The sequence below is a fragment of the Lissotriton vulgaris genome, chromosome 9 (genome assembly GCF_964263255.1).
Source record: "Lissotriton vulgaris chromosome 9, aLisVul1.2, whole genome shotgun sequence".
In the NCBI taxonomy this organism is placed as follows: domain Eukaryota; kingdom Metazoa; phylum Chordata; class Amphibia; order Caudata; family Salamandridae; genus Lissotriton; species Lissotriton vulgaris.
Window position 1 is genome coordinate 1129018400 of NC_141697.1, and position 15249 is coordinate 1129033648.

The following is a 15249-nucleotide window of genomic DNA, read 5'->3' on the forward strand; positions in this document are numbered from 1 at the left end:
CCGGATTCATACAAACTGAACTACAATTGGACTTCTTTCTTGGAGTTTATGGCCAATTACTGTGTTCTCCAGGTAGGACAGCCACCGCAATAACCATAGTTTCGCAAAGTGCCTTTATTCAACACCTGGTACAATCTTGTGTTATGTATTCCTTGGAGTCCCGATGATGATCCCATATGTCTAATGGCATCGAAACGCCTTTGACTATTCCCCAAGCCCTGATTATCATGAACATTTCCTTGACAGGCAATACTTTTCTTTGATAAATGATAAGCAAATTATCACTTTTATCACACATGCATATCACATACGCACCAAGTACGTTTGTCACAGGCACCCTCTGAATCGGGATTCTATTTTACAATGTAGCACTTCTTGTAATTAAATTACCAATTTGTTTTCTATTTTGGTTTGATTGTTGACTTGGGGATCTGATGGATTTGTGTCTCTGTGGAAAGGTCATATGATGCTATAGTGTGGTTAATAATATTTAACTCAAGATATTGAATCTGCTACAGGTACTACCACTACATCAACCGGGCGTTAATATATTTACTATTCATAAATCCACATCTATTTCCATAGAGTTACCATGTGATGTAGTGATTAGCTTGATGTAGTAGTTGATGCAGTGTAATGCATGTGATATAGTGTGGGTGTTCCCTATGGGGAAGATCTTTTCATCTAACACTGAATAGAGTGAATGACTTGGCATTTTTTGTACAGTAAAAGGTATCCACTGTTCTTTTAAAGCAAACACTGCTGTCTGGCACACAACCCTGGAGTTTAGCTAATGTTTGCTTTACTGGCTGCGGCAAACTGTCGAGCTCAGACTAGCATTTTGGAGCAAAGTCAAGGTATCCAGGCGTATTAACTTGTCTCAGCCTGGAATGAACCCGCAGATATACCACTGGAATAATACAGGGCGAGAAGTTCACTTGTCCCTATAATGTTCCTATGTATTTTTATGTTCTCAATATTTTTTAACTTTTATCAGATCAATTTTTTGTTACGTGAGGTAGTCAATAAAACCAAGCACTGTGCAATAGAACTGTACGGGGATTTTGCAAGAATGACATTATATTGACAGAAACGCCGTACACATGCTCAGTATGTAATCTCACCGACCGTTTGCAGACCGTAGGCGTGAGTGTGCACAAATGTGCAAATATCACGAATGAGTGTCTTGAAAGGACTTTGGTCATGATGTGGAAATAAGGAAGACCCTGCCACAGTAAAAATACCTTTCTAGCCCTTCTGAAGAAATTGATGAGTCGCCATGATAAGTAGCCAAGTAGTTTGCATGTCACTCTGAAAGTGCAAAATTGTGGCAAATTTCAGAACTGAACTGATTTGTGTTGAGGCTGTCTTTATTTACCAATTTTTTTCTTGCAAATGCAGTTTCGATTTTTTAAATTTCGACTAATAATTAAGGCTTCCGGTGTTATGGTATTTATTTTTTTGACACTTCTGACTGTATTTATCCATATTTCTTTTTAGCCATCTTATCAGTATTTATCAGTATTTATTTTGTGTTTTGTGAATAAATTCAGTTGTGACATCATTTATTTCCATATTTGTTTAACTGGTAAACGAGCACTCATACTTTGATGCCTGTCCTGTTATAGCAAATTAAGCAGCTAAATATAACATACCAGTACACCCACAGGTAAATATTAGCACTATTCTACAATTATATGTTGACATATGGTTATATTTAATGAAATGGAATCCTTTTTTTTTTTAACTCCCCATGTTGTCTATCTGCTCAGCGGTTGTCCTTGAATTCATTAAAGATAGGATGGAGAGAGCCACTTAAAAGAAGCCCACATTTCTGTATTTTTCTGCTTTAAAAATAAGAGGGGGTCCCGGCAGGGCGGAGTGGGAGGCCAGTGAAGAGGGGGGGGTCAGGGTGTTTGGAAGTGGAACAGAGCCGGAGGCCGCCAAATCGCTGCCAGTGGCCACCATACAAATATGTATCCATCCTCAGAGGATTATTATATTACGGATATACATAGTGTGCTGGCCCCTAGGGTTTGGTGGCCCTGTGCAGGTGCACAGCTTGCACATGCCTAAGGCCGCCCCTGCATGAGGGTGAGCATGTGTGAAAGATTGGGATCTGAGTGATGTTCAGAAAGTTTGAGTGTTCGCTGCCTAGGGCAGTTGACTGGCGGTGCATACACAAGCGGCATAGAACTGAGTTGTGCTGAGTTTGACTGATGAGCGGGTAATTGAGAGTGAGTGTGCATGAGTAAATGGATGATGAATGTTGGCTCATGTGCTAAGTAAATGACAGTTGACTGATGGTTAGCAAGCGCACAGACTGGTTTGAACCTGAGCCATGGTAAAGATACATGCCTGATGTGGAGCTACATGATTAAAACTGCATATGAGCGAGTTGAGAGGGTAGCAATGGTGAAGGGACATGGACGAGAGGGTCGGTCTTCATAGTGAGATTCCACTGAGTGACGGCTCTTGGACATGGATGAGGGGTAGCTGATGATGAGTGTTCAATATGAGGGATAGCAGAGTCCTAAATACGTTCCTGGCAGGTAATTGAACTTGAGTGCATGAGTGTGGGTCACCTGTGAGAAGGGGGTTGAAACTGTTGAGAGACAGTGAGTGCCCAGAATTAGGGGTAGTTGCTTGATGGGGAGTGTATGAGGGGTAAAGGGACATTGACACACGTTTATGAAAGATTCATCTTTGTGATGGGAACTGTCCATAAGCAAAGGGTAGCGGAGTGTGCAGTGTAGTCAGTTACTGAGTCATGGGCCATGTGCATCAGTTGGGGGAAGCCACATTTTTGGTGTTTATAGCTCAAGGAAAGGCAGCTGAGTGATGTGGCTGTATATGAGGTCTCGGCAAGCGAGTGATTACAAGTTAGCGTGAATGAAGGACAGTGGGATATTGTGAGTGTGCGTGAGTAAAAGTGCAGCCGATGTTGCCAAAGGTCACATGTACATGTTAAATCCTATTAACATTATTGAGGCTCCCTGGGGTGCACATAGGGGATGTTCTTTATTTTCAGAGGTGATGAATGTGCATGAGCGAGGGAGAGTGATGGTGAGTCTGCAGTTGGAGCATACAGAGTCATGGTGAGTGTATCTGTGGAGGGTAGTTGAGTGATGGTGAGTGTGTAGCATGGGGTTCAGTTGAGTGCTAGTGAGTATGCATGTGTGTGAGGAGCAGCTTGATACTAGGGAGTGTGAAATGAGCTCCAGCTGAGTGTCGCGGCACACTTGTGAAGGAAAGTTGTATGATGATAAGTGTGCATGCATGAAGGCCGACTTAGTGATCTTGGGTATACACGAAGGAGTTGGCACCATGGTGATTGCGAGTGAGAAGGGATGGTCACAGTGCCATAGTGAAGCAGAGCTCAGTGATGTGAGTGTACGAGTGAAGTGTTGATTACTCGGCAAGAGTGATTCAGAGCTGAATGATGCTTGTGCATGAGAGAGAAGTAGTTGTGTGGTTGTAGTAGCAGAATGAAGGGAGACGAAGAATGGGGAATATATATAAGTGAGCATAAGCTAAGGGACGCTTGGCGTGCAGGAGCGAGCTGTCGATGGAAGTAAGCAATGTCACAGCAAATCACATGATGGTGTACGCTAATGACTGAAAGGACTGGGTGATGGAATCTTTTGGGTGAGTGAGGGAGTGCATTATGAATCGACACAATTTGTGTTATGTGCTAATGTGTGACTGTGGGAGTGAGGGGTAAACATGAAGATATGTGCTGATAAGTGAGGAGACTGGATGCTTTAAAGGTATAGATTAGATGTCATTGTGAGGTTGCATTAAGATGATTGATAGTGAATCATATTTGCTCACAGGTATGGTAATCATCTAGTAGTCAGATCAAGCCACATATACATGTCAGCCATGTAGATGTCCGTATTACCTGCTTAAAGATGGCGATCCTTCATACTGAAACAATGAAGGATTCCCATTTGATTAAGATGCTTCGCTATTTCTCACTTTTTATAAAAATCCTTCCCCATCAACTTGCACCTGTCCTTCAGAGTAGTTCACCAGTGCCAGCTTCCAAAGATGCATTCTCCATAGAACTTTTTTGCAAATCATTTTTTATGCCAGTTCAAGAATATTTTGAAAAGAAAGGAACAGAAGCTCTTTAAATAATTTCCTTTTGGATTGAGAAGTTGAAATTCTGAGAGCGAAGAACTGATGAGATGACAGAGTTGGGCGGGCACTTTGGAGGCACCAAAACTGAACAGTGAAATGGCAGCCCCATTCCAACAGCACAGTCTACCCTTATTGAAGTTGCTAACTATATACCTCACCTACAATATTTCCTTCTCTGACAGCTATCGAGTCTTCTGTCTGCTGGGAGACGGTGAGACCTCAGAAGGTTCCGTTTGGGAGGCAATGGCCTTTGCAGGGTTCTACAAATTGGACAATTTGGTCGCCATCTTTGACATAAACCGCCTTGGGCAAAGCGACCCCGCCCCACTGCAACACAAAGTGGAGATCTATCAGAAACGCTGTGAAGCTTTTGGGTATGTCATTAGAATAATACAGCACCTTTTTTTTGTAGGCATATTGTGATCTTTTGAAAATATGAATTGGAATTGGTTTGGAAAATACAAAGCTTTGTTGTAAACATGGATAGCTGATCCTTAGTTTGTAGCATACCACAGATCCTAATCTGTTGTACACTGTTTGTAAAATCCTCTTTTAGACCAGAGGAGCAGCCTCAGTTTAATCTTTTTTAGGGGCTGATGGTTGTGGGACTGTTTCCTCAGCTGCTTAAATTTTGGATGGAAATGTGAGTACAGAATTAATGTGCTGTTCCCATAAAGTGCATAAAAATGGTTTGTTCTATGTTTGCTTTCCAGGTGGAATGCTGTTGTGGTTGATGGACACAGTGTGGAGGAACTTTGCAAGGCCTTCTGCCAGGCGAAAAACCAACCCACTGCTATCATTGCAAAGACTTTTAAAGGCAAAGGAATAAAAGGTAATATTGGATGATGTAAGTAATTCACCCAGAAAATGAGCATAAGCAATGTCCACTGCAAATGTGGGCAGTCTCATGAAACATATCGGAACGGTAAGTGTTCCAGTGAGTTATTGGGATTAAAATTAAATGCAAACTCCTTAATAGCAATAGTGCTTGCACTTGCATCATGATCTCATTAGAGTGCAGCACTATTGTGTTGCAGAAAAAAATCAGGAGGCCAGAATTCTGTAGTGCAGAAACCATGAATGAGATCTGAACTGAATACACATGCCCAGATCTGAAGGCCATTTACTTAGGATTTGGAAAATAGATAGAAATCTTCTGAAAGCAGAAAATCCATAAATGGCAGGGTTTTTACCACAGCAGTAATGAGAAAGATACAAATATGTTGTACTACACACAGCTAGAAGGGACTAGATTTTGAGCCTTCCGTCACTCTCCAAAAAAGACACTTGAACTCACTCGACAAGAAGGAAAAAAAAGATCCCCTACAACTCGGGCAGCAAAAGGGGGAAAATCCTTACTGGGAAACCCAAAGGGTTGTTAAAATATCCTACACCCACTGAATAGTGGCATACTTCATCACAGAACTCTGGCGCAAATCAACGCTCAGGGTGGAGCACATTTTTAGAGATTCTTTTAAAAAAAATCCACTTGAGGGATCCCTATTTCAGAAAAAAATATCATTAAAACTGTCTAAGTGGGTACCCACTTTATTATGGGCCCCCCTTGGCAGGATAAAAAAAAAAACACTTTGATAGGGTATAATAGAGAAACAACATCTCCATTACCCTGTCTGCATGTACCAACTTGTTTCAGTCCTGTACAAAACATCCACCTGGGTCAATGGCATTCCTCAGGATACAGATCCCTTCTAATTCGATCCTTCCTTGTTAATAACTATTTTGTAGGGGTAGGTATGTGGCAATACTTGCCCTTGGTAGATACACTCTGAAGGCATACCATAGTCTCCTAACTGGTAATTGTTATTCTCCGTTTCAATTTTTTTCTTTCATTCTCATATTTTGACATATTCTTTATGTTTGTAATAGGTGTGGAGGACAAAGAGAACTGGCATGGAAAGCCCCTCCCCAAAGAGATGGCAGAGGAAACCATCAAGGAACTTGAGAGCAAGATACAGAACAAGAAAAGACTGTCTCCAGTGCTCCCTAAAGAGGACGCCCCTATAGTTAATATCAAAGGCATTAAGATGCCATCACCACCAAACTTCAAACTGGGAGACAAGGTTTGTCAAGAAATGCATAATCAGCTTGTCACTTTTCTCCATTTTATTGCAGCTTGCTTCTAGCTCCATTTCATCCGTCTTTCTCTGTATCACGATGCATATGTTTTCATTATTTCGTCATTGGCGAAGTAGAACGTCTTAAATATATTCAGATTTATTTTGGCAATGTATGGTGTTATTTTACTAGTGATCTGAAATAAGTACTGCCACGACATGCTAAAGTCACAGAAAATAAATGCGGAAGGCTAAAGGTTTCCTGCTGGGTACTGGGATTTCTGAATACCAAGGCTGCCTAGTCTTGAGTCCACCTCATCTAGCACCCTAGAGTGACTGTCTTTTGGTATCACACTTGCAGTTAATTTCCTCTCTGTTCTTTCCCTTTGTCAATTTTTTCCTATCTTTCCTTTCCACATTCTTTCTCCATTTTCTGCCTTGTTTATTCTCGGTCTCGATCTGCTGATGAAAATAAGTCCCGGTCCCCGAAATTTATTGTAGGGACCATCACAAATAAAGCACTGAGGGGAGGGGAGGTAGAGGGAAGTGTTTGTTTGTTTACATCTTTATTTCAGTTCTTTAGACCATAAAAACGTGCAAAAACATTATGGACAAATGATTAGAGGGAAGGGGTGAATAGTTCGTGAAATATTTTTGAAACATTTTATAGAACCTGTATTTCCTTGTTACAGGAACAATGTTTAATAGGTTAATAGTATTATAGGGTCTGGACATTAAAAATCACATTGGGTAATTTCAAAATCAAGAGTTAAGCTCATATTATGAAACACAATCAAGATGAGAAGTTAATAGGTAAACGCTAAGTAGAAAAGTACAGAACTTGGAGACCTGTGCTTGACCCTCCGTTTCCCCACTTGACAAAATTATGTGATATAGGACCCCACTTATCTCTGCGAGCATCAGTCCCTTAGATGTCTAAGACTAAAAGAGCTTAAATGTGATTCATTTAACAGTGTGAGCCAGTGCTTTAAATTGGAAAAAATAAGTGCAGGTACTCATTAAATTGAGTTAGGGGCACGACTAGTGGGCGGGGTTAGAGGTGGAGTTAGACATGATACAAAAACACTTCTATTGAGTATTCATGTTGTCCTTGCATTGTCCTGGATAGTTGTCTCAAACTTTCCATTGTGCAGAATAACAACTAAAACCCTGAATGAGCCAAGCATCAGCAGTGCTTTTGGCACTTTCAGGCTAATAATCAATGTGCTCTCGGACGAGAGAGACTCTGGCACTTACAACAGTTGCGCAACAGAACAAAACATGTCAGAAATGTATCAATCCAAACAAAATGTGTTAACTCATTATACAAAATTAAGGTCAAACACCCAATGTTCATGTTTTCTTGTTTTGAAATATTTGCAGCTTCTTAATATCATATTTCTAATGTTCCTACTTGGTTGCTTTTTGCACAACCCTTGAATATTCAAGAGTGCACATACACAAACAAGCATTCCACTCATTTCTTTTCAAATACCTCCTGATTCTGTTCCTCTCAAACACACACACTCTGTTTTCACATCTCTAAGCTTGAGATCCCTCCCACACTCACCTCTCTCCCGTTTGTAGCTAATTCTGTCCCACTCTCGTTACCCCTATCACTCTTTTCTTATCACTCTTTCTATTTCTAATCTGCTCTCTTCGTGCCTCTCTACCTCTTTCCATAACTGGCTGGATGTCTTCCATATCGCTGTCTGCGCTTACCCCTTCTGCCTCTCTATCTTTTCCTACTTTAAACTCTCTGCTCCTTCCCCCTCACTCTTCACATTCACTCGCCCCCATTCCCCCCCTCTCCCCTCGGCAGAAGACCCCGCGGTAGGAGAGCTTGCAGTGGCAGACAGTGAGCACAGCAGGGTCCAGAGTGCATGCAGAGTCCATCAGGGTGGAGGTCAGGGGAAGAACAATACTGGTCTCCAACGGGAAGGTCAGTTGACCTCCCCCACCTCACCTGGGCACCAGGGATGCTGCTTAAGCCATCTTCACCACCTCATCCCCGCCCATCATGGACTCAATGTCCCCGCGGGCGGGGTGGAATCACAGAGACAAGTGACTCATGAGAAAGACCATAGAAATTGGTCCATATTTGCACAATACCTTTCCTCAAACACTGCTTCGGTGTAATTTTATAATAAAAAAAGAGGGGGGGTTAAAAAAATGCACGCATTAGTTTACACTGGTGAAAAACACCTGAAAACAAGTGCTCATGCCCCATGCCCCACTCAGTATACACACATTAATGGGCCGGCTAGCTAGAGAAAGTGAATGATACCTTTCTGCCTGTTGCTAAACGGGAGGTAATAAGCGCCCATCTGCCTCCAGAAAAGCCACTCGGACATCCACTGGGCCGTTGGCTGTATTAGAAATAACAGAGACACCACCTAAATCAACCCCTCCCCCCCCCCCCCAGGCGGCTCAAAAAAGCAGCCCACAGCTGGAACTCGGACACCAACCCCTTGAGCATTGCCCGAGTGCCCACGTTACCAATCTGATGCTGGTGAAAATGGTCCTTTTTGCCTGCGTTCCTCCACGGACCGAGCATCGATGCTTGGCAGCCAGGTGATGAGCACACGGAGAGGCTTCATCTGGGTAGGACGGGAGCAGAGGCCCTCTTGCCCCTGCAGCAGGCCTCCTATAGGCCATTCAAGCCCCATCGGGCTGCTTGCCACAGCCGAATAATACATACAGCAACGTCCAACATGCTTCCAAACAAACAACACGCAGCTGACCCTCTGGCACCAGTCCAGTACCCACCTTAATAATCTGACCCTGTGTACAGGTACTCTCCTTGATAGTGGAGAAGTGCCAGTACTCGGATCGGTAAATTTTAAAAGTACTGGTACTCAGTACCAGTGAGTACCGGCCCGTTTAAAGCACTGGTGTGAGCGATGTCTGAAAATCTATTTATCAGGCCCTAATCGATCTCATTAATCAGTACTTGAGTTTCAGTATATGAGAATTCACTAATTTCAGATCGTTTTTTTTAATTCTCCGTTGTCCAAAATAGTGTTTTCTATTAAATGGTCCGGTATCTTTCAGCATTTATTTCCTTGACACTTCTCACGCCAATACATGGGGCCTGTGCTTTCTTTTCAGGGCTCGCATACAGACAGCTTTCGCTGTTTGTTGGCAAACAGACCTATTATATCCAATGTAACAGAATTAGACCCATATTAAAAAGGGCACTCATGCGATGCAAGACACTGCAAACAAAAGTGACAGATGAAATTTCATAGGCAACAACAATTTTGCACTGAAAGTTAACCTTGGCACTGCCCCTTTGCACCATTCTCCTGCTACCACATCAAAGAGCCGTGTGTCTGGGACTAATCAGCGCAAAAAACAAAGGTTTTAATGAAAACCAGATTTAATAAAATTGTGTGATCTGGATTTGCTCCAAGTCCTAAAATCAAAGAAAAGCAGGTGAACTCAAGTGTCAAGCCCTACATCATTAAATATACCCTCATGTAACATGCATGCTTTAACACATATCTTATATGCCAGACCCATATGCTAGTGACTGCAAGTAGCAATTCTCACTGTAGTGTATATATCCCGTTCAAAGCTTAACATCAACAGTGCAGAGTTGACTTTGTGCCACAGCGTGATGCTGTGTGTCACAGAAGAAATTATCGGCTGGTGACACTTACTAAATCTAGTGCTACACGATTTTCAGCCCTTCATGCAATGCAACACTGCAGTTGTTTATACAGTGCACCCTTGCACCAAAGACAGGAAACCCGGGCCTTAAAGTAGACTTTGTATGAGACTCTTGTTTTTTTGGGGGTTTTTGTATCTGTCCCACATAGTGAGAATTTTGGTCTCAATGTGTTTTATTGGACACATTGTATCCTTACATTGCTGTTGCCTTAACCTTGCATTGCAGTGATAAAAGTGTTGCTTGTCCAAAGTCACTCTTGATCACACCCAATAAATATCCCTTGGCCCTCAGGAAAGCACAGGCCTACAAATTTACCAACACGAGTAGGTGAATGCACCGGTGGTGTCCCAGAAGACTGCTGAACTTGCCCACAGAGAGTAATACAATAATGCCTGTAGAAATACAGGGTTTTAAGCGGGTTCCCTTTTTTCTTTTCCCCAACAGAGCACACTCAAGGAATTTAAAGCATTATTTTTTATACGGATTTATTTTCAGGCAATCCAATGCATGTCATATGTAAAACTGTTATAACAGATACTAAAGTATCTGTATCAATCATAAATAAGCCGAACACATATATTATGAACAGCGACAACATAATACATTGAATGAATTGTCATTGTGAGCAGTCACAGGATTGATGGCAGACCTGTATGCTGAGGGCAACAGCTTGGAGCAGCCTGCAAGGAAAGGTTATATTTTTGAGAAGCGTAGATGTTCTCAGATTTCAGCCTTGATAAAAAGGTAACAGGTTCTCTTGGATTCTAAATTTGCCTCCTTCCTCAAAAGAACTAAGAACATTGCAATTATCTTGATTGCCAAAACCTTTGTGAGAAAAATATAATTATCACCCGTGCTGTAAAGTGATTAAAAACCCTGGAGAACTAGTTCCCCATTTTTCACATACAGGGGCCTAGTCACAATAGTAAAGTTACAAAAGTTTAGCGACATTTGTAAATTTACTCTTACACTTTATTTATCTTTTCTACTTTAGAAGGTTCACCATTTCTGAGTGTATAGTTACTAAAAAGTGCAGACTTGCATGTCTCCAGTGCCTGAATTCATGGGGTGGAGTCTAATTTATGAGAGTAAAGTTACTACCAGTAACCTCTGATAATTAAGCAGAGATCTACGCCACATTTGCCATTCAAATGTAGAAGTACGTGTGCGCAGATCTTCGCAGTGGCGTGGAGAGCTCTGCTCAAAATAGATAGGAGAGGCAGAGACCTCTAATAGTAGAATAGTACACATCATTTTCTACTACATTAGTAGTACTAATGTAGTACTAGTAGATGTTCTACAAAATGCAGTTTGTGACTAGTCCCCGCAATCTCCGTACACTCATATTAAAGCACTCTGCAAAATACAAGCATATGAATATAAAGTTAAAAGCCCGCTATCAATCCTTATCCTGCAATACCGAAGGGTAGAAATATAAGTAACCGGTATAAACCTCTAAAGCCTTTAAGCAGCAAACAAGTGACATGTATGTGCACAATATAGTAGGCGTCAGTACAAACAATACAACACATGTGACGGGCTATTTTGTTTCCTTCTATGTGTCTTTCCTTGCACCTCTACTCCTCTTTGAACCTCTACTCTTTTTAAAATCTGTTAGCATCCCCAAACCTTTTCCTAAATTATCCCTCCTCAACACAAAATCAGAGGGTAACCATTTTTAAATTGTTTTGAATTGATTCTGTATTCTTATGTGGTGCCAAACGTGTAATGTTTTTTATTAGAACTAAAGGAAAACCATATCAAAATTGCTGTTGGACGTGGGCACGCATTGCCATCTTGGAATGGATTAAAATGTAAAGGTCCATTCAAAGATGGCCTCTGTGTATGTGTGCACACTCACTGTAGTCCTATCTGAATTTTGTTTATTTCTTTAATGGAAAAGCATTCCAAGATGGCCGCTGCGTATGCATGAGCATACACAGTGCCATCTAGGGGTAAAAGCATTTGTTTTGTCAATAGAGTTCGTAGGTAAGACATACTAGCTTAGCAAATTCTTTTTAGTTTGAGGCCTACTAGACAGCGCTGCTGTCTGGTTTGCTAAAAACGTCTTGAGGACATTCTGAAAGCTAACCTAAGAAGCACAGCCTGTTTACTGTTTTTTTCCACAAGTGCTTGCTTTCTGTAAACAGGCCTTTCAGTTTGGTTCTTTTTCTTGTCACATTTGCAGTACATCCAAAGGCAGAGGTTAAATGTCAGGCTCTGTATTCCGAGGAAGCTTGTTCACTTTTTTTTCTGACTTCAAATTGAGAGGATTTATCTGACAATCTGGGGATGTGAAATAAAAGCTTTTTTTCCTAGCACACAACAAAATTTAAATGTCTTTAAATGAACTCTGCAAATATTTTAGAATATACCAGAATCAGAAAGGCACAAATAAAGCAATTTTTGTAATTCTGATGTGTGCTGTAAACAAATATGGTGGTGCCATTTCCACACATTATAATTTGTGCGCTGTATAGTTTTATCAGTAAAATTTGCCTATGCTAATGTAAGGATCATTTCTATTGCAAATGTGTTGTCTGTAAGTACAGAGGGCTATCACACCATGCATACACCACTGTACCCCACTCTACTCCACAACACTCTATGCCACTACACTCTACGACATGCTATACCACACTACTTCCCTCCAATCTATGGCACTCCACTCTGTTACTCCATTCCATGCCACCCAATTCTATGCCACTCTCCTCTACACCACACCACTCTACGACACCCTACTCTACTCCATCCCACTCTACTAAACTCCATGCTACTTTACCTCACTCTACTTTACTCCACTCTGCAACACTCTATGCCACTCTACAACACTTCACTCCATGGGATTCTACTCCACTCCACTTTATGGCGCTCTACAACACTATTCCACTCCACTCTACTACACTCCACACCACCTTTCTCTACTCAGTGCCACTCCACAACACTTTACTCCACTCTACACATCACCACTCCACGGCCCTTCACTTTACACGACTCCACTCTATGAACTTTACTCCACTCTACAACACTTTACTCCACTCCATGCTACTCTGCGTCACTTCACTCTATGACACTCTACTCCACTCTACTCCACTACACTGTATGACGCTGTACACCAGTCTATGCCACTTAACTTAAGGCCACTCTAGTCAACTCTACGCCACTCCACTCTATGACTTTACTCTACGACTCTACTCCACAACTGTACTTCATTCTATGCCACTCCACTCTACAACACTCCACTTTATGCCACTCTAGTCTACACAACTTTACTCCACTCTACACCACACTGTGACACTTCACTCCACACTGTACCACTCAACTCTAATACACTCAACCATAGGTCGTTGTACTCCACTTTATGCCACTCCACTCTACAGCACTCTATGCCACTCCACCCTACACCACTGTACTCCACTCTTCTCAACTCCACTCTACTCCACTCTATGATAGTTTACTCTACTCTGTGCTACACAACTCCAATCTATGCTACTTTATTCAACTCTAAGCTCCTCATCTCTGCGCCCCTCCAGTCTATGCCAATCTATGACACTATACGCTACTCTACGCTACTCTACGACACTCCAGTACACACTATACCCCTCCACTCTACAACATTCCATGCACTCAACGACTTGCCACTCCACCCTATGCCACTCCACTCTACGCCACTTCACTCTGACACTCTTGTCTACATCACTCTTTTCCACTCTATGGCCTCCACTCTATGCCTCTCTACACCACTTTCCTCTACACCACTTTCCTCTACACCACTCCACTCTACACCACTCCACTCTGCTCCACTCCGCTCTGCTTCACTACAGTCTACCCCACTCCACTCTACACCACTCCATTTGATGACACTCCACTCTACTCTTTAACACTTCACAATGCTCTACTCCAAGACACTTCACTCGACTCCACATCCCTCCACTCCACTCTACTCCACAACATTTCAGTCTACAACACTCCACTCGACATTCCTCTTCACTTTATGCCACTCCACAACCCTCCACTTCACTCCACTATAAGCCACTCCATGACACTCTATGACACTCAGCTATATGACACTCTGCTCCACTCTACAATACTCCACTTTACTGCCCTCCACTCCATGCTACTCTCTTCTACATCACTAACATTTATCCATGCAGAACAGCATCTATGCTGGTGTACAACATGGCTAAAACACATGGGCAAAGCCCAGGCAAGAGCTATTGTCTTTGCCAATGCTAGTTTATTTTGGGATATTCCACTCATTTAACTCTCGTAGGTCAGTAAGAAAAAGTCTAGGAGACATGCCATTGGGTGCGAGTCTCTGATAATTGCTAAGGTGATAATTCATAATTTCCACTTTCTTTATGCACTCTTGCAATTGGTCGGGTATACATAAATCAACATAACCGTTATTGCATTATTCAAAAAACCCTTTCCTTTCCAACATTTATAATGCAACTGGGCGTCAATATCATTCTTCTGTTTAATCTCTTTTCCAGGTAGCCACCCGCAAAGCTTATGGAATAGCCCTGGCAAAGTTGGGCCATGCTAGTGATCGAGTAATTGCTTTGGATGGAGACACAAAGAATTCCACATTTTCAGACATGTTCAAAAAGGAGCATCCGGGCCGCTTCATTGAGTGCTATATTGCCGAGCAAAACATGGTACTTTTCATTTTTTCTTAGTCCAGATACTGACCTTATTTACGTATGGATTTATTTGCTTATTCATTCTTAGCAGCATAACTTTTCGGGGGGAAATGGTGCACAGAACAACATGATCATATGCAGACAGTATGTACAAATACTAAAATTACTGAACCTTGAAGACTTGATTCATGAATTAATGAATTTAAAAGGAAACTCGGGTCATCTGATCCTTCTTACAAAATCCACAGCTAAATAAGCGTTTCTCAATCCTATGCATTTTTTCATTATGCAATTGTTAGGCATCTTTTTCTAGTCTACAAAACTATTAAGTAGCTATTATGCAATTCATTATGCAATTGTTAGGGATCTTTTGTGGTCTACAAAACTATTAACTATTGGGGAGAGGAGTTGGCCTATCGGCTAGGGCGGTCCACCTCCAATCTGGGTAACTGTGTTCGAGTCTCGGCAATGATGCTGAACATCTGTGATTCTGGGCAAATCACTTAATCGCCCGTGCCTAACAGAAATGAATGTGTCCTTGTGTAATGCATCTGGTGCTATGTAAAGCGCTCTGATACCTGATTTGGGTCAAGTTCGTGCTATATAAAACTCTGTAAAAAAAAAACAACTAGCTATTATGAACTATTTATTCTTGACTTGCAAAATGTACAGTTGTGTACCGGAAGTATGACTTTATTATTCACCA

General features: G+C 41.8%; 1 protein-coding gene across 1 annotated transcript in view; it reads left to right on the forward strand.

Annotated features, from left to right (window-relative positions):
- TKT (transketolase) overlaps nucleotides 1-15249 on the forward strand; it is a 70188-nt gene that overhangs the window by 31620 nt on the left and 23319 nt on the right. Inside the window, exons 5-8 of the mRNA XM_086939147.1 lie at nucleotides 4329-4520; nucleotides 4860-4978; nucleotides 6034-6227; nucleotides 14394-14558. Of these exons, the coding sequence (XP_086795273.1) occupies nucleotides 4329-4520; nucleotides 4860-4978; nucleotides 6034-6227; nucleotides 14394-14558 (670 nt within the window). The remainder of the gene's footprint in view (nucleotides 1-4328; nucleotides 4521-4859; nucleotides 4979-6033; nucleotides 6228-14393; nucleotides 14559-15249) is intronic.